The sequence below is a fragment of the Vigna unguiculata genome, chromosome 3 (genome assembly GCF_037176805.1).
Source record: "Vigna unguiculata cultivar grain cowpea cultivar isolate G323 ecotype 2 chromosome 3, ASM3717680v1, whole genome shotgun sequence".
Taxonomy (NCBI): Eukaryota; Viridiplantae; Streptophyta; class Magnoliopsida; order Fabales; family Fabaceae; genus Vigna; species Vigna unguiculata.
The window spans coordinates 61,048,570-61,069,673 of record NC_140794.1 but is presented as its reverse complement, the minus strand read 5'-3'; the positions used below and the strand labels follow the sequence as shown (position 1 = coordinate 61,069,673).

Here is a 21,104-nt window from a genome sequence, read left to right as displayed (position 1 = left end):
CGGAGCACTAGTGTACGTACCTACTTTACCACTTGTGTGGTCACTATCTAGACTGCATCATCTCTGCTTACACAAACAGCAATTGCGACATGCGATAATAATTTAATAACTCATCACATCTACAAACGACACTGATGATTTTATTGAGAATTTGATTTGAAAACACATTGGAATCATATTCTAAGTACAGCTACGTGGCCTTTTATCAAAGGAAACTAATGCATGGAAATTTTGAAAATATAATGAATAAGTGTGAATTAATAATTGTATAATTAATATAACTTTATCATATACATATTTACTGTTTTGAAAGTCAGTTATTTTAATTACTTTATATATCATTATTAAATTCATAACATTTTAAAAAATTATGATGATGAACAAAGCTTAGTAAGTTGTGAACACACACACACATTTAACTATTTAGTTATTCATCCCAAAAAATTATACTTTTTTTAGAATAAATCCTTTATACTTTTTATCTTTTCTTTACTTTTTAAAACTATTTTTTACCCTTTATCCAAATAGATTTCCCTTTCTATCTTTCCGTTGGACCAATCTTATTATACTTTATTTTTAGGTTAGTTTCTCCTTCACTTTAAACTTATCTTGCTTTTTCTTGTTGGTTTTATATGTGAATATCACAGGGTTTTACAGGTTTAATGAATTGAAAATGTCTTCTTTTGATTGAACTCTCATAATCAATGTTTTGGTTAGTTAGGTAGTATAACTTAGAGGTATGAAGACTTTTTTGGAAAAGGGGACAGGGGGTTCTAGTTCTTTGTTCCAATTTGAAATTATTATTGCTTGATAAATAAACAACTGTCACGTAAGGAGAATTAAACTGTGTATATGATGTTTTAAAGTAATTCTATTTACTGAGATTGCATATGGATATTTGAATGAATAATTTCTAGTATGACGTATGATTTCAAATTAATGATCAGTGTTTTGTTTTGGATTGGATTGGAGTGTTGAAAATACCTATAAGCAACAAATGATATAATTGTGGTTTGAATTGTTTGTTTTAGTTGTCGTTGAGATTAAAATGGGTCTGAATGAATAAGAGGTATTGAAAATTTGTTTTGCCAAATCTGCATAATTTTTTTGTTCGGCATATATGCCACTTCAGTGACACTCAAAAAATAGTATTTATTTTATGTACAGGATATTATTGGTCTTTTAAGCAATATAATTCCTCGTTCAAGTAATGGGTTGAAGTTAAAGTGAGAGAGATGTTAAAACATTTATAAGTCCTCTGAAATTTTCATTCCTCCAGCAATTGTTAGTTGTTCAAACGAGATGGGGTTTTGTAAAGAGATTTTGTAGCTTTGGATGCTTGAGTGATGAAACAATGCTTGAGTGAGGGAGAATATGTTGAAATTTGGAAATAGAAGAGATATATATTAAAAAATTGTAATTTATTTTATTCATATACTCTATTAATAAATTAAAAAAATAACCTAATATTAAATATATTTTTTATCTTTATGTAAGAGATATATTAAAAAATATATTCTTAAATACCAACTTAAATAGAATATAGACTTAATTATGTCTTGAGTCCTAGTAAATTTAGAAACTTTCAATTGAGTTCGTGATAAATTTTTGTTGTTTATTGAGTCATTATAATTTAAAATTTTTTTAATTCAATCCCTATATTTAATTGTTGCTATTGATTGTTTGTGATGTGGCAATTATTTTGCATCCTCACTTGAACGTCATCACGTAATATTTTGTTAAAGAGACTTGATGACAATATTTTTTTTGAATATTTATTGTATTTAATGAAAAATAATTTTATATTTAATTAAAACTATAAAATTAAAAAATATGAAAATAAAAAAAATTTATAAAATATAAAATATCTAATTATAAAATTATCAAATACAAAATTCTAAAATTATAAAATTAAAAATCTAAAAAATACAAAATTACAAAAGTTAACAAATTACAAAATTATAAAAATATATAATTTCATAATTATAAAATTATAAAATATATAATTATATAATTATATAATTATAAAACTATAAAATTATGAAATTATGGAAACACAAAATTATCAAATTATTAAATTGTAATTTTTTAATTTTGATTTTTGTAATTTTATAATTCATAATTTTATATTCATATATTTAATATTTTTATAATTTATATCTTTTTATTTTGAAATTTATAATTTTAATTAAAGTTAAAAATAATTTTTGTTAAATACAGTAAGTATTTGGGAAAAATCTCGTCAGCATAGTCTCTTATTGTAATAAAATATTATATGATGATATGTGACGACATTTAAGAAAGGTGACACTGCAAGATAACTGTCACATCACAAATTTGACAGAAACATACTCAATTGGAAAATTTTAAAATATTGAAGATTCAATAGACCAAAAATATTTATTAGAGACTCAATTAAAAATTCTCAAATTTATCAAAGACTCAAAACATAAATAAGCTGAAAATATATTAAGCAAATATTCTCAATTTTTTAGAAAGACCTAACACCAATAAGCATTGATATCATAGTTTACTCGTATAAGAATAAGTAATGAATAATGCTTAGTAACAAAAAACTGTTAAAATTTACAAATAAAAAAGATATGCTATATGGAGGAATGTCTAATTTATTTTATTTGTATACTCTATTAATAAAATAAAAAGACAATGTAAAATGTTAGCTTTTTAAATATAAATGATAAACAAATATGTTTTTATCTTGTAAAATATATTTTAAAAAATTTTAAAAAATCTAAAAATTAATTTATTTCCTAAAATTTAGGGAAATACAACCAATGAGACATTAATCAATGCCACATAAGAAATTAACATCCTCTTCAACTCAAAATCTGACCACACTAAATTTATAGGTCATCTTCTTTACATGTTATTTAACTTTTTTATTTTTACTTAATATGAGACCTAGACTAACACTTAGATTCCTAACATGATAAATGTTAAAGTATGATTCTTCATCTATTTTATGCTCTTGGATGTCAAACTTCTTCAAGATATATCTATATTTCTTTTTGATTTGATCCTTCTTTGTCTTTGTTCCTTTTACATTTTGATTTGGATTATAGTGAGATTTTCAGGTTGACAGATCAACAATGTAATTCTCTTCCACATAAATCTAACTCCTCTTGATAAGTTTGCATTTTTGCAACTCAGAGATAATAACTTTTGCCATCAAAGAATGGATAAAGACTTGTAAGAAATTTATTTTCTTTCTCCTTCTATTTCATTGATGTTGTAAAAACTAGAGTTTGATACCATTTTTTAAATGGAAAATCATATTTTAACTCCCACAATTTGATTATCATTTTTTACTCTCTAATGTGGCTTAGTGTGGAGCATTAATCAATATACTACTATCTTTTCCTTTGTAAGAATCAATGTCCAATACTAAGCCACATCAGGAAATACAAAACGAGAGTCAAATTGTGGGAGTCAAAATATCATTGTCCTTTTTAAATCTTTTAAGTTTTGAAAATATAAAAAATACATAAGATGAAGCAGCTTGTGATTTATTTTGTTCATGTACTTTGTTTATAGAGTAAAAATATAACAAAATATCAAATATTAATAATATTTTAGTCTTAACTTCCTAAATCTAAATAATAAATAAAAATAATTTTTTATCTTTGTGTAAAATAGATTTAAAGAAACTAAAATTTTCCTAAAAATAAATTAAATAAAAGATATTGAGTAAATATTATCAACAAAATCGGCATTAATTCTCTCTATTAGTAGTTTGAGTGCTCAAAATCAAATGAGATCATTTATAGTTCAAGAAACATTGTTCTATTAATATAAAAGTAAAAATATCACCACTTGAGTTAGTGATGTCAAAAAAATTTGTACCCGTGAGTATCTTCAGATAAAACTCGTAACGGGTAGAAGATGAATATTATAAATGGATACCCAAAGATGACGGGTATGAGTATTTTTTATACTCGCATGTTAACGAGTACGGATATTGTAGTATTCGTACTCGTGGATACCCGTACTCGCTATACTATAATTTAAATATAAAAAAAATAAAAAAAACATGACTAAAATATTAACACATTGATCTTGAATGAGTTATTTTATATCAATTGGTTTCAAAAAAATATTCATTTTTTTGTAAACTGTCATTCAACACTGTTTAAATGGGTTATTTGCACTTTGTTTGAAATATATGAATGTTATGCATTGTATTTTTATTTAAATATATAGTTAAGATATATCGTTAAATATTAAATTTTTCTTCTGTAAATACCCGCGGTACCGTAGATATTAAAAAAATATGCAGGTACCTGTTTATCAGATACTCGCACATATATGAATACGAGTACGGGACAGATATTTATTTAATAGATAAGGTACAATAATAGATAAGACCTGAATACGAGTATGGGACAGATATTTATGGGACAGATATTTATCTAATAGATAAGATATGAATACGAGTACGCGTATCCTATCTGCCCCACCTGTCCTGTCTATTAATGTGTTTTTTTCATAATTGTCTTCTATTGCTCCTAATTGAAAGCTAAGAATATGTTTTTCCAATAGATACAACTTACGTTATTGATTATTAAAGAATGAAATCAAAAAGTGTGAGTAGATCATCTAGTATTTATAAATTATTATATTCAAGATATGTAATATATATTATGAGAGAGAAAAATTATTTAAACTTACGAATGTTTTGTGATAAATCAATAGTTCATAAATTTTATAGAGAGAACAGCCATTTTTTCTTTGAGTAAATTAAGTTGGTAGCTTCTCCCCATAAACAGAGAAAGGGTGATTTTGACTCATCCATGTCCACAAAAATCTTCCACTTCGCTGTCGGAATTTCGTAAGTCTTCACTGCCTATAGGCTCACACTGTCAGACCCACACCCACCCACCACTAAACACCAGAAATTTTTTTGGACAATTCTTTCACAGAAGAATTGAGGATCCAGAAACCTAAAGGAACACAGCTTAACGAAACAAGAAATGTAATCTGACAAAAATATTCTCATATTTATACCAGCATAAGAAAAATATATTTCCAAAGAAACTCTTTTTTGGCAACTAAACAAAAAATCTGGCGGTTTAAAATGTTTTCAGAGACGAATGGTTTGTGTATGTATTGTGCAATAATAAAAATAATATATGTAATTGTGTAAGATATCTGGACCAACATAATTTTATTTACATTCTTTATACGATGTACCCTTTCTTTCGTAAGGTGTCCTTCTACTTCTTTCTCACTCATCTTTGATTCATTTTGACCCAGTTGTTAATGCTGGCTTAGTTCTGCAGAGGGGCCAACCTTGTTTTGTTGCTCAGCCACACACCAAGTGGGTCTCCTTAGTACTTCCTTTAGCATGTCAGGGTTTCCCTTGTTCTCTTGTGGTTAAAAAAACTAACAAAACAACTATCTTTCCATCAAACTATAATGTCAACCACATCAACCGAAGTTTGAACAAAGAATCAAGTACATATTACAGTCAAGTTAATATGGGATTGATTCTTTGTTCAAACTTCGGTTGATGTGGTTGACATTATATTTTGATGGAAAGATAGTTGTTTTGTTAGTTTTTTTAACCACAAGAGAACAAGGGAAACCCTGACATGCTAAAGGAAGTACTAAGGAGACCCACTTGGTGTGTGGCTGAGCAACAAAACAAGGTTGGCCCCTCTGCAGAACTAAGCCAGCATTAACAACTGGGTCAAAATGAATCAAAGATGAGTGAGAAAGAAGTAGAAGGACACCTTACGAAAGAAAGGGTACATCGTATAAAGAATGTAAATAAAATTATGTTGGTCCAGATATCTTACACAATTACATATATTATTTTTATTATTGCACAATACATACACAAACCATTCGTCTCTGAAAACATTTTAAACCGCCAGATTTTTTGTTTAGTTGCCAAAAAAGAGTTTCTTTTAATATGGGATTGATTGAAGGTTGATAATGTTAATTAGTTCATACTACACAGTTCACACACCAAGTACACTGAAAATTGCTCAAGCATAAACTATAGGCAAGCCGCTACAGTGTGTACCTAAAAGCTTTTATGATCAACTTAATTTCAGGGCTGAAAGAACTTGTTACCACATTTGCATTTCCAAGAGAGAAGATAGTAGCCCTCGTCTCTTTGAGCTGTTGTTGCCTTGTGAATGTGACTGACCCTGTGATGAGGGGAGATTACAAGAGCAGCCATGCAAGGCTTGCAACTCAAGCACTTGTTCAAACACCTTGGAGGCCTTGACCCCAACACTAACTTCTTTTGCTTCAGACCCTTCCCATCTTTCGTTGAACCTGACCCTACTGTTCACAAGTCAAGTCAAGAACATAATAACCATGTTAATCACACCAAGTAATGAAATGACACACACACACACAAGTTATTGATTCCATCATGTTGACACAGAAATATTTGGACACTCATGATGGTGTGTATGTTTTACCTGAATTAGAAGGAAATAGGGTGAGGGAAATTATGAGAATCAGAGTCACAAAAGTTTTTAGTCCACTGAGATATACGTTTGGAGAATCCATCAGTCTTATAAAAAAAAGTAATGATCAACAGAGAGAAGTTAGAAGATGGGGTTGTGGGAGAAAGAAATGGGAGGAATGGGTTGTGCAATAATATGGATGTAAAGGGGGTTGGTATTGAATGTGGTATCATTGATATTGATATGTATGAAAAATTGAAGGGTCCCAAAAAGATGAGTTTGGTGTTTGAAGTGTTTTAAGAGCAACAGGTGCTCTGACTCGAGGTTTTCAGTGTGAATGACCGAAGTCACAGTTTCTTTTCATCTTTTGCTGGCTGAATTGACTACCCTATGCTAACTTTTGAAATTATTGAAGTACTACACCATCTTTCCCTTGTCATCATCTAAGGAATGGCCATGAGCTTTTGGTCATTTGCACTTGGCTCTGCTCCTCAATAATACTATTACTAATACTACTATTATATGTTACCGCTACACAGTGTACACAGTGTTTGCCTCAATACAACAAACAAATAGAGGGCAAAAAATCAATTCAAATTCCACTCCATTCCATCACTATTATTTCCTTTCCACAAGGGACCACTTCATTCAATACAAGCCTCAACCCCATACTAGTTACTATTTCTATTCTCTTTCAAGCTCCTCAAATATTCACACTTTCTCTTCAACCCACTGTTCTAAATCACTTTAACCCAGGAATCAGAATCAGAATCAGAAAATAGGAACATAATATATATAATCGCCCAAGAATGTAAGGTGAGTGAGAGAGGAACACAATCTTTCGATTCTCTGAAAATAGATTTTCCTTTTTTCTCAAGAACATATTTCTTTAACATACCTCTATATCACAACATTTGTATTATTTACACATTTTATTTTGGGCAAGGCTCCCACTAACCTCCATTCGTTTACCTCTGATTCTTAATTAGAAGGGTGAAAAATACAGCGATAAAACAGTTCAATAGGTTCATGAATAATGAGTGTGACTACAAAACAAATTTAGATACACAAAGCTGCATGTAGCTTACAAGGTAGATATATATTTATATATATACATATACATATATATAGATATATAACTATATATATATACTACAGCTATATAGCTATGGCTATGTCTTATATATGCATGAGATGAGATGAGAGATTCCAGTGACTTGAAGGAGCAGAGCAGTGGTGTCGTTTCGCTCGTCTTAATATTACCACAGTATATATCTGCTGAATGCTGCTAACTTTTTTCGTCATCGAAAGGATAACTCTGCTTTCAATCTCAAACATGCATGCATCTTTTTTCTTTCTCATTGTTTTAATCTTTTTGTTTGAGAACACAGATATGAGATACTGTTTTCAAGAGATAATCTTATTTAAATCAAATGAAATGATCACCAACAAAAAATTTATTCTTTAAGAGATTCATATCCCAGATAAATAATTAAACTGAACTGATTGATCTTGTTTAGGGGTTCTTTCGCATTATTTTACATGATCTTATTAAAAATGGCTAAAGATGTGGTTTGATTAATAGACAAACAGGACATTGTTAAAAATATTATTTGATTCATAAGAGAGTAGAAAAATTATATTAAGAAAATATTTCAATAAATATTTCTTATTATAGGTGAATAATTACAACAACAAAAAATTAATGAAAATAAAATTCATTAAAGCACGCTTGTTATTGACATTTGTACAAAATTAGATACTAATTTCTTAAATACTTTTGTGATATATTAGTATAATTAGTTTCAGTTGTACCGTTATTGTTATTATCACCTAATAATTTTATACAAATATTTTCTAACATAGAATTCACAAGTTAGGCAATTTTACGAGGAGAGGAAGAAACTGAGAAAAACAGTAAACAAATAAAATTAAATATTTAATTATTTGGTAAAGTAAGCGTATGTGAGGAATAAAAAGAAAATATTTTATTTTTTTGTGTAATTTAATTAATCTAAAAAAATTTGAAGAGAAATGTATGAATAAAAATAGGTTAAAAAAATGGTAAAATGACTTTTACTTACTTTTCAAAAATATTTTTTATTTTTCCAATCTCCAAACTCATAATATTAATTTATTTTTCTTTGTACTTTCTTCCTACCCTTTCCTTCTTAGAAAGTAACTTAATGTATGCTTTGTGAGACTCAATTTTAGGAATATGATAAAGGTTTCATGTCTTAGGCGATTAAGTTATGATCATATTAGTTTTTAAGTATATGAAAACCATTTTGTGCTAGGTGAGTATTATATTGATTTTGAAGTACCTAATGCAAAATGTTGTTTTAATATTTATAAGTGGTGTGGAACAAGCAGGTTTTGAAATGTTTTTTTCCCCTTCATATGTATATATTGTTTTTCTTAAGCAAGATATGCTACCTCAAACAAAAACAAAAATAAGACAGATATTTTATTTTTGTATCAAATTAATATAATTTTACTCAAACAAAAATTAGGTAAAGAGATTTAGTCTTTTTCTTTTTATGTATTTTTGTTCAAACTTGAATCTCGCTCCAATTAAAAATTGTGAAAAAAACAAATTCTCCTTTAAATTTTGTTTAAGTGAAAATTATTGTACTCAAACAACTTTTACATGATGAAATTAATGTTTTTAAATTTAAAAACATTATGAGTAGGTATATGTAAGTAGATGACTTTTTTATGAAGATGTCATTAATTAATTATGTAAGATATATGCATTCATATATTCAAACATATATACCTTTAAAAAGATATATTTAATTATCAAATTAATGTAATGATCTAAATCAAGAAAATTAAGAGATCAACTGATCAAAAGGTAAAAAAAAAAAGTTCATATATATATATATATATATATATATATATATATATATCCAAAACATTTGTAAATGTATAAATATTAATTACAATGAACTTTTCTTGATGTTTGATTCTATGATCTGTTGTATATCAAAGTCTTGGATTAATAAGTGTTTGTATCTTGTGGTACAGTTTATTAAGTCTTCTAATTCTAAAAGCATTTTTTTGACTTTTTTTATTTTATTTTGTATCCTGTTCTAATAGATCATATGGAGTTATTTGGCAATATACTTATATTATATTTTAATAAAAATGTCATCTCATATTTTTGTTTAATAGAGTTAGTTGGCAATATACTTATATTATATTTTAATAAAAATGTCATCTCATCTTTTTGTTTAATGAGTATGGATAACAACAAATCAGGTTAGGTATGGAGAGTGTCTATTCACAATTTGATCTGCAACAAAAAATTTTATTTGTTACCTCTCCTGTTGTTTGCGTGAGTATTTGTTTCAAAAATACCTGCATATATTTTAAAACTCACGGGTACCCGTAGGTACTCACAAATATTTTAAAAAATATATTTTATAATTATTTAAAATTAAATTCAAATAAAATTACAAAAAAATGTAAAAGTAAATATAAATTAAATTAAATTAAATAAATTATAAATTAAATTTTAATTTTAATTAAATTTAACTTAATAAAATATAATTTTAATTTTAATTTTTTTACAGGTAACGGAGTAGTATGATACCCACACCCGACTCGTTTATAAGCGGATATTAAAATACCGACTACTCGCAAGTAATAAATACCCACATATACCAACTATCCGTCACGAATTTTATCTGTGGATATTCACAAATACAAATATTTTTGTCATCCCTAAATGAAATTGTTGTAATTTTATGATCATCTATTATTTTACACGGAAACACAAACTTTAGAAGAAATCATTACTATTTTTTAAATTATATATATATATATATATATATATATATATATATTATGAATAAATAGATTTAATGTATGAATAAAATTTTGCAAAATATTATAAGGCGTAAATAAAAGCAAATTATAAATAAAATATTCTCAAGAAGGACAACAACAGTGACGAGGTTGTCTTTTTTTAATCAGCCAAAGTTCATAAGTCTTAATCGAGTATCTTTTACTTTTTGAAATCGCGCTCTTAAAGTGATAATGAACAAACACCATTTGGCAAAGACAACAAAACATTGATATATCTAGTAATTAGTGGCTTTGTGTGTTTATACACTTTATAACATCATTAGTTTAAGAAACTAGTCATTTTTTAAATAAAATAATATTATTATCGTTTTTAAGAAGAAATGGATGTAACACGCACTATGACCAAAACCTTAAAACATTTTATAGTATTGTGTCATAATATGGTATCGTGGCAATGACCAGGTTATGGTAACTAACAGCAAGGAGAAAAGGATAAGATTATTATTACCGGTATGGTTTGAATCCTAAGATGACCAAGGTTAGGTCAGCAACATTAGGTTATTTTATTCTCCAAATAGAGACCAATTAATATGCACAGGTTCCCCCACCCAATTCTTAACCTACCTCCAATGCCCCCTGCAATTCACTGGGTTCATTATGATACTTACCGTGGTGGTGGAAACAAATTTTTTACATTACATGTTATGTAATATAATTAATATAATTAGGGATGTCAAGAGGGTAGGATACGGGTAATAACTCCACACATATCTTATATGTTAGATAAATATTTATCTCGTACTCGTATCTATATTCATCAAGTATCTATTATGTGGATATCTGCATAATTTTTTAATATCTATGGATATTCACGGATATCCGTGAATATTTAAAAAAATTAAAATAAATATTTAACAACATATTTTAATCATAAATTCAAATAAAATATAATATATAACATTCATAAATTTTAAACAAAGTCCAAATAACACATTTAAATAGTGTTGAATGACAGTTTACAAAGAAATGAATTTTTTTTAAACTACTTGATAAAAAAATAATTCATTCAAAATCAATATGTTAATATTTTAATCATGTTTTTTTATTTTGTTTAATTTAAATTAAAATATAACAGGTACGGGTATCCACGGGTACGGATACTATGATACACGTACCCGCTCTGTTAACATACGGGTATTAAAAATACCCGTATTTGTTACCCACGGATATCCATTTACAATATTTATTTCCTCCCCGTTACGAATTTTATCCAAGATACTTTCGAATACGAAATTTTATGACATCCCTACATACAATCTATCCATAGGATGTTTTTATACGACCATGAATAGATAAACCTTTATATACGGTATACGGCACAGTATAAAAATTTAATTGTATATTTGACTTTTTAGTTTTTAGATTAAGATATTTTTATTCAATGTTAATATGCTATCTAGGTGTAAGCAAGGACTTCTAAATCTATATAACTTAATAAATTTATATTTTTTCATTGAAAATTATTTTAAATCACCAAATTAGAACTGGATTGAAAATGAATTCATAGATTTTAAAATAAGATCAATTTAACGTAATATGAGTACATAGTAAATATATAATACAAAGAAATTTATTTAATTTTATATTTTGTCAAATAATTATTATATATATACACTAGTGGAAACATATATGTTACGTGTATCATTTTATTAAAACAATTATGAAACTATAAAATATTTTTTATTAAAATTAATTATAAAAAAAATAATTTGTAATTTTTTATTATAAATAATTATTTGAATTTATAAAATAATTAAATTTAGATTAACGGTCACTAAAAGAATTAAAATAAAAATGTTATTATTTTAATATAAAATAACAGAATAAAATTGAAAAAAAATGTGTAAAAGTAACAAATCTTCTTTATATATATATATATATATATATATATATATATATATATCATAAATATTATCATTATTTTGTAATTGTTAAAATATTTATTTTGAGATATTTTTCTCAATAAATTATTATTATTATTATTATTTAAAATTATTCAATCGAACTAAAGAAGTCTAAGTCTGACTTGGTTATTCATACTCTTCTGTGATTTGAATTGTACATTGAACCACTTTAATTAGAAAGACCCAATTGAATTATACACTTGAATTTGAATTTTAGACCATAATTGTGCATAAGATATAAGAATCAACTATTCTACAATTTTGTGTAAACGATTTTAGCCAAAAAGACGGAAACATATATTTGAGATCCAAATCTTGTTGATTGCAGTTTGAATTATAAGCCATTAAAAGCAACGTTTCAAATAAAGTCCATGTAATTAATTGATATCGATACATAGGCTATTATATTAAAGTTAGGGATTTTTTCATATAATCAAGTTAGGGTTTTTGCCACAAACTAAAATCATAAATAATCAACTAGTAAGAATTTTGTATGTGCCCAATTCAAGTTAGAATCCATGATTGGGTGATATCCTAATTGTGTTTTTATTTATATATTGAAAATAGAGTGGTTAACATATTCGAATTTCACATTTTTAAGTATAACAAAATATCATTAATCATGTGTTTGGTCAAATGCTAGATACATTCCATGTATCTAGATAATGGTGAATGGTGAAAGGGCAACAAAAAATTATAGACTTCAAAATTTTCGGTTTAAAAGTACACAACTTTTTTTTTTGGGTAAAACAAATATAAATTATTAATCTTCATATCCGTATTAATTCTTCTAGTTTTGCACATTCTTTTCAACTCTACCCTTACTTTTTGTTGCTTGAATAATTGTAATCAAGCAATTAGCAAGCAGTTAAGAATTTGTTCTTTTAATATAACTAAGAACTTGTCAATTTTTCTACTTCTTGCTTTATCGATTAGGTGACCTGTGTGTTTGCGAAAGTCGCAGTCCAACATTTTGTTAACTTTACGAATCACACACGAAAATCTAAAGTTAATTTCTTTTTATAAACTAAAAAAAAAAATACTTAATTAAGAAAGTTGCACTAGCAAGAAAAACGTAAATAGGTGTATATTCTTTTCTACTATAGCACACCAGCAATACACACTTCTCTTCTGCATGCAGCAGTATATTATGCAGTAAGTGAAATCTACTCCCTAAGAAAGAGAAATTGCAATTACTTCATCACAATGACTTGTTGTATTGTTCATTCTGAGAGAGTATTTCTTTGAAGTATAGAATTAAAAACTGGTTTTGTTTTGACAGATTTTTTCACATATAAGTACTTAAATCGCATATATTCATGATGCATAAATACTAGAGAAGTTAAAACTCAGCATTGAGGCAGATGGTAATGGGAAGGCACAAGGCACAGAAACAGAGAGAGTGAAATCTGAAAAGTGGTGCAGAAGGTCCTTGTCTTTTGCTTGCTCTTGCCTTTTTGAGTAGGACAAAGTGAGGAAAAGACTATGAGCAGTTGTAGCAGATCCTCTGCAAACTATCCTTTTCTCCAACACACATTTTCTCACACACCAAACAAAGTTTATCATGCATGTATCTTGTTAATTACACAATCATTTTCCCTCTCTCTATCTCTCTATCACTCTCATAATATTTACCTTTCATCTTTGGCCCCTTTTAACCATGCCATTCCATCAACGTATGGGCATAATCCTCACCATTTCAAGTCCCAACAAGACCTTAACCTCCCATACCATAACCATGCATGGGGCACCCATGCTTTTCTCGTAATACAAAAAGTTGCATTTTGGTGACCTTAACTCAACCAACGTTATTGCTCCTAATTGTATAGGGTCGTCACCATTTATTTCAACAATGGAAACCAAACACATCATAATCATTGTTTTCATCATTGCCTATCATAGCTTTCCATTGCACTATATAACTTCTAAACCAGATTTTCATTTGCTACCCTGAAGAAATAACTAATGCGGAATGTGACAATTGACATCCACAAAACACCCATTACCTGACCAATATCTTCCATTGATTTCAGTTTGGTGGTACCAAAGCATATTGTAAAAGCTTTATTAACGACGTATTACACATTTAAAGTTTGTGTTTGTTTCACTCGGCTTTACTTTTCAATACACTTCTAAATGCTAGTTCATGTCTCTATAGGGTGTTTGATTTTCTATTTAGAAGCTTCAAAATGTTCATTTCAAGGATACTGCACCTATGAATTGAAAGGAATTTGATTTGGAATGTGTGAACTGATACAATACTCATAGATTGGCTTAGAGATGTGCATTTAAATTTTTGGTTCCTTCCATTGAACATAAATTCTCCCTGACACTAGAACTCCCATTTCGACATGCACTAGAAGAGAAAAACATACCGTGTATAAATTCTTATTTCCTTCCTTGAATTGTCCATGAGAATAAAATTCCCATTCAACATGCCTTAAAAAGTTAAAAATACTATCGTAAAAAAAGAGAGTATAAAGCACTAAAACCAAATGCTAAAAAGACAGTAGTTGCCGTTTTAAGTAAAGTAAATGCTAAAAACACATGCTATATCATTGCATATAGCATATATAAAATAGTAGTAATGAAATAAAAAATATTATTAATTGCATAATTATAAAAAAAGAGTTAAATACATAAAATATGTGAAACCATACGGAGTTAAACCATCGGAGGAATAACTCGTGTCTGTCCCCGAAACTGTAGGACGTGTTATTTAAATTCTAAAGGTGAAATATGTCAAAAGTAATTAACTTTAGATCGAGGCAGGTTAAGAGTTTTGAACAACCCCACCTACCATCTTTTCTGCCATCCAAATTCACTTCACCAGTACAAGATTCCATAATTCAACACAAAAAAAGAAACAACGTCGACAACATAGGTGCAAGAGAAAATTGCACTTTTATTATTGACGATAAGCAAAGTGGTCTGCTGAGTACAATTCAAAAGCCAGAGAAGCGTACAATAACAAGGGCTTGATTTAAAAGGAAAGAAAAAAAACGATAAAATAAAACAACCCAGACGATGGGGTTGTTGTGTTGTGGCAGACCGAAGCCCTTGAATCTGAGGCACCTAACCTTATAATCGCACAACATAACCACACTCACAAGACCAAAGGAAACCAAGTTAAACCTCTCTTCCACATTCAAGACATGGTTAAGAAGCTTCATTGGTATAAACTAAAGACACAGACCACATCAAAGGACATGAACTAAAGCTCAAATCTAAGCAACATCATAGTAAATGTGAGACAGAAGCTAAAACTGTTTTTTTTTTTATTATTATCAACATCCAGCGGTACAAAGTAAGATCTAGCATAAGCATGCACTATCTAGCAGTGGATACCATCAACCAGGACTTAGTAACTGCAATCTCAGGGGACCCAAGCCATGAAAGAAGTAGCCCAAGGCCAAAAGGGTTGTTGTAGGTTGGAACAAGCATTTTCAAGCTTGTGAAAAAATGGGTCATGAAGGAACACGCCAAAGTTCCCCCGGAAAACAACTAAGTCAACAAACTGCCACCAATCCACCTCGATAGACATATCAGCCAAAACCTGTGCTGAGTGCTGAGTGCTGAATGTGACCTGTACAGTTCCATCTCCTTCCCTGATTAAATCAGAATATCACATCTCCACAACTTCTCCACTAGCAACTCCATTGTGCTGCTGCTAATTGAGTTGCAGTTTTGAATATTTAATCCTATCAAGCTCTGGCCCAATATGGTCAGAAAAGGGAGACACTTGTTTGATACATCAGAGCAACCAGACAAGGAAAGTACTTGCAAGCTAAGCAGGCTGGCCCTAGAGAGAACAGCAATACCGGCATCAGTGATTGCGCACTTCGACACGTCTAGATCATTAAGCACCAGACAGTTGTTTGCAATTGTAATCAAGCTTGCATCAGTAATTTTCATGCATCCATCCAAATTTAGTACTTCTAGTGTTCCACCATGTAGCCTGGCCAAGGCTGAAACTATGTTATCTGTCAAGTTCCAACAACCGGCAAGGTTTACATTGACAAGTCCAGCCTCACAATTCTCCAGGAGGGGGAGAAGGCCAGCATCAGTTATGCCATAGAGTCCAGTAAGATTAAGATGCCGAAGTTGGGGGCATAATTTTCCAATCATGGCCAGGCTAGAACTACCAAAACCAGGGCACTTTTGAATGGCTAAAGATCGAAGCGACTCGCAAGGAGAAAGCATAGATACTTCCATATCGATATCCTTAACTCCAGAGCACTTCACAAGGGTAAGAGATCTCAACTTCGTTTTGATGTTTGAAAGAGCAACAATAATCCCAGACTGAGTAAACCTGTTGCACTCCTCCAACTGCAGGCTCTCAAGAGATACTGCAGCTTTGGCAAATGCTACCAATCCACTATCAGTAACAAAGCAACACCTGCGAAGGTACATCTGCTTCAGGTTGATGCAACCCTTACCTATGGCTTCTATGCTTTTATCAGTTACCCCCCTACAGGAAGTAACAGTAAGTGACACCAGTTTCTGCAGACCTTGAGCAGCCCCCATGACCCAGAACCCCCTTTCTGTGACATTTTTTAGACCAGAGAGGACCAGATTTGTTATCGCCCTTCCATAATGACAGATAACAGCCAGAGAGAAATCGGTAATATTCAAGGCCTGAAGCTTAACCCTTGACAAGTTGGAAGCCAAGGACAACAGATTAGATACTCCGTGATCCCCAACAAGAGGGCAATCCTTGATAGAGATTGACTGCAGCTTGGGACATAACTTTGCGAGAGCTTGCAGGCCCTCATTTCCAATATTTGGACATGATTCCATATTTAAGGTGGTCAAGTTGGGGCAGCCTTCAGCTATTGCAATCAAACCCTTGTTGGTGATCGAGGAACAATGACTCAAATCAAGCTTCTCCAACATATGACACCCTTTTGCTATCTGAGACAGACCCTCGTCCCCAATTGAAGATACATCCCACAAAGAAAGCGATCTGAGAGAAGGGCAACCGTGAGCAACTGCATAAAGGCCAAGGTCTGTGACACCACGCATAGAGTTGCTTCCTCTGATAGATAGCTTCCCTAGTCCCCCACGGGAACTAGTCCCAACTGCAATTGCAGCAAGCCTCACATCAGTGGCTTTCTTCCCATCCAGACACCTTGTAAGGTAACCATCACATTCAATATCTTGATTCTCATCTGAAGAAACCGTTGCAGCAAAAGAAGTAGTCCTCTCAATCTCATCTCTGCAAATAGAGCTCATAAGCATAAGCCACCGTTTAGATACACAGGCACATAAGCTCCTCTCTTTGCCACCGGGTAGCCGTCTGAATATCTCAAATAGGCATTCATCCGGAAGAACCTCAATACCAGGCTCTTGATAATGTTGCTCACCCTCAATAGCTTCAAGGATGGAGCGAGGTCTCTTGTTAGGAGGGTAGTACAAATCCAAATTGGAGCCAATAGTAGAGTACAAGCGACCCAACTCCATTGGACTTGAGCAGAAAGAACCCCCTGGGTACAGTTCATCATCACCTGATAAACCCATCCACAAAACCAAAGATCAGCCCAACAAAACAACAGCCTTCTACATTAAACACAATAGGATGTGCCACAATCAAAACTCAACATTCACCTAAAATCATACAAGAAAGATTGAAGCTTTCAACAGAAGATTTTCCTCGTGCATGCTCATTCCACCAAAGAGAAAGAAAAGGGAAAATATTTTCTTCAGAGAAAAAAAAAAATGAAGTGTTCTCGGTAAACACTTTCTGATGAGTAGTAGATCAAAGCAAGCTCTAAGAAAACAGTTTCTAAGCATCCCTCACAACAACACCCATGAAAATAAAAAAGAAAAACATTTGTTTCTCTTATCATGGTATTTTCCTCCCCATCCAACTCACAAACCTCATAACATATACATAAATTGAATCACCACATGCAAACCGAGCAATCACATATTAAATCGAAGAACAGATATGAGTAACACATATATAAAATAAAATAAAAAAAGATAAAACTTACCGCTGTAATTGACAAGGGCAGGCATGAGCACAGAGGATGAGTCCACAAGCAAGAAAATCTGCGAGGCAGCAGTTGAAAGCCCTTAAGATCAGAGAGAGGAAGAAGAAGAAGAAGAAGAAGAAGAAGGAAAAAACAGATTATAGAGAAAAGGGTGCAGAGCATTTGAGAGTGTAAACCCCACGGAGCAGGGCAAAAAATAGAAGAGGAAGAAGGAAGTTTGAAATGGATGAAGTGAGGTTTGGGGTGTGGGGGAATGTATTGTGTTTATATATGTGTGCATCGTGAAGAAACAAAGTCTTATATTGAAAAAGGAAGAAAAAGATATAGGTGTCGTCCACAGACACCACCACCCCACAGGTGCTTTGCTACTGCACATTCAGTATGCAATGAATCCTTCCCTAAAACCGGTTATTCCCCACATACAACACATCTCTCTCTTTCTCTCTCTCTGGTCCAACCAAACCAACCACCTCAGCATTTTGTAATACATTCTAGTAATCCTAATACCATTTCCTAGAAACTAATACCACCTACACTTTCTCTCTCTCTTTTCTTCCCAATTTTTTTTTATTTAATTAATCAAACTATATTAACATCACTCCAACTTGTGTAGTATTCGAAACCAGCTGATGCGTGAACTTTGAGGAAGATACTATGGACATACACTAATATGACTCTGTCTTTCTCTTCTTAGGTTGCCCCTACAACTACAAATCAATACCTTCTATGTCTGTTAGACCTAATAATACTTTCTTTAAAATAATATTTCATCTTTCACACAATTTATTGAATATATGTATCTCAAAAATTAAATAAAGCTCATCCATGTGTTCTTGGTCATCCATGGCTTTGTTTCAAATGTATAACATTAATAATGAATAATTAATATTCATATGCTAATAAACAAGATTTATAATATGCTAACAAAATATGCCTATTTGGTATTTGAAATTAACAAAATTTATACGATACACTGAGAAGATTTATTTACAAAAAAATGTCAACTTGGTAATATACGCCGCGTGCAGATGTCAGCTTTATATTTATTACAACACAGACTAAGAAAAGTATTTATTTTTTTCTCCAAACTACTTTTACCTTCAAAATTACGAAATTAGCTTAACTTAAAAACTTACCAAAATAAAAAGAATCCGTAGTTTCATAATCGGATCAGACCGGTCAATTAAATCAGTGAACTACTAAACCGATTCAATAGATCACTAAGACCATCCAAAGAAAAATGGATAAAGAATAGGATAAAGCTGGTAAAAATATTTTAAAAATCGGTTTAATTGAAAAATTTTAATAGTAAATCATTTTAACTTTAAAAAAATAAACATAAAATAATTATAAATAAACTCAAATTATTTTATTGAAATTTCAATTTAAATATTATAATAATATATTTATTTAAATATTTATATACTTTAAATTTTAAAACTCATAAATTTATGTTTTATCTCAAATTATAGAATCGTAAAATTATGATTGAATTATTAAATCTTAAATAAAATGCTGTAACTTGTTTGATAACCCATCCGTTTTTAAAATATTAGGTACAATATATAAAATAGGAAATTCTGCCGAACTTATTTTAACCATATCTATAACTTACTTTTAAACCAATCGTACATTCACCGTATGATTCACACTAAACTAAACTAATAGTTTTATTAAAAAATTATTCATTTTATTAAGACACTAGTATTGTTCTATGTGATATTTGAGTATACAAGATAAGGAAAAATTATGTAAGTTGTATCATGGATATATTTAATAATTCGCATGGATATTGAAAAAATATATTTGATAATTCGCATATCAGAGTAAAACTTAATTTTAAACGGTTTACACATTCAAGATAAATTTTGCAATAAATTAGTAAAAATTTTAAGTTTTACACAAAATTAATTAATAGTATAAAGTTAATTTAATAACGAAGTGAAAAACTTTAGTATGGACACTTGTTTTTCTTTATAAGAATAATAATATACGTCATTAGAGGTATTGACAATACATCATGCTTTCTAAAGTTAAATAAGTGTCTCAAATTAGTTAAATAAATTTATTATAATTTACAAATATTTACTCGACCTATTAAAAAAATAACATGGATAAATAAAAATATCTATATATATATATATATATATATATATATATATATATATATATATATCTGTTAAAAAAAATATATTAAATGTTCACATTCAATGTTTGGCGATGTTTCAAACATGTCTCTTCGAGAAAATGGAGAGTTATTAAAAAATATATAAAATTTGAATAAGAACGAAAGAAAATAAGGTGTATAAATCAACAAAAGGTGCTACGACTTAGGAGAATTTTTTGAAAAATAAAATAAAGTATTAGTTGAAAAGTTAACTTTTAAATAAATAAAAAACTTTAAACAATAATAGAAGGGAAAAAAATGAAACAGAATGCAAAAAAACTCACCTCTGCACCAAGCCCTTTTGCACTTGAAAATCAAATAATGAGGAGTCCCAGAGTTATTCCTTAAAAATTCAACCAAGGTGATACTAGTTTTTTTTTTCGTTGGTGATTGTTTTCTTATGACTAAAACACTTCGAGAGCAACTCATTATATAAGGGAGATAAAAATATTAAAAATGTATGAATCTGATCACGTGGGACCTTTTAAAAGAGGTTGAAGGATAATTATTCTTAGGAAAATATTAAATATATACGTCTTATTTTCCATCTCATTCGGATAATTATTCTTAGGAAAATATTAAATATATACGTCTTATTTTCCATCTCATTCTTCACAAAATTTTATCTATCTTCACCTTCACTGTAGTTCATCTCATTTGGTAAAAAGAAACACCTTAGTAAGCTATTTATTAATTATTTAATTAGGTTCAGATCAAATTA

At 29.7% G+C, this 21,104-nt stretch overlaps 2 protein-coding genes across 2 annotated transcripts; both read right to left on the bottom strand.

Annotated features, from left to right (window-relative positions):
* Positions 1 to 5,754: 5,754 nt before the first annotated feature.
* Positions 5,755 to 6,760, bottom strand: LOC114179746 (EPIDERMAL PATTERNING FACTOR-like protein 8). Its single transcript, XM_028066171.2, has 2 exons — positions 6,456 to 6,760; positions 5,755 to 6,315 (listed from the first exon to the last, which is right to left on the bottom strand). Exons 1-2 carry the CDS (start codon positions 6,544 to 6,546, stop codon positions 6,077 to 6,079), a joined length of 330 nt encoding a protein of 109 aa, XP_027921972.1. The 5' UTR covers positions 6,547 to 6,760; the 3' UTR covers positions 5,755 to 6,076.
* An 8,345-nt stretch (positions 6,761 to 15,105) lies between these two features.
* On the bottom strand, positions 15,106 to 20,812 carry LOC114177637 (EIN3-binding F-box protein 1-like). The gene is made up of 3 exons (XM_028063063.2): positions 20,668 to 20,812; positions 18,217 to 18,274; positions 15,106 to 17,727 (listed from the first exon to the last, which is right to left on the bottom strand). The coding sequence occupies exons 2-3, from the start codon at positions 18,239 to 18,241 to the stop codon at positions 15,833 to 15,835; spliced, it is 1,920 nt and encodes a 639-aa protein (XP_027918864.1). The 5' UTR covers positions 18,242 to 18,274; positions 20,668 to 20,812; the 3' UTR covers positions 15,106 to 15,832.
* Between the last annotated feature and the right edge of the window lie 292 nt (positions 20,813 to 21,104).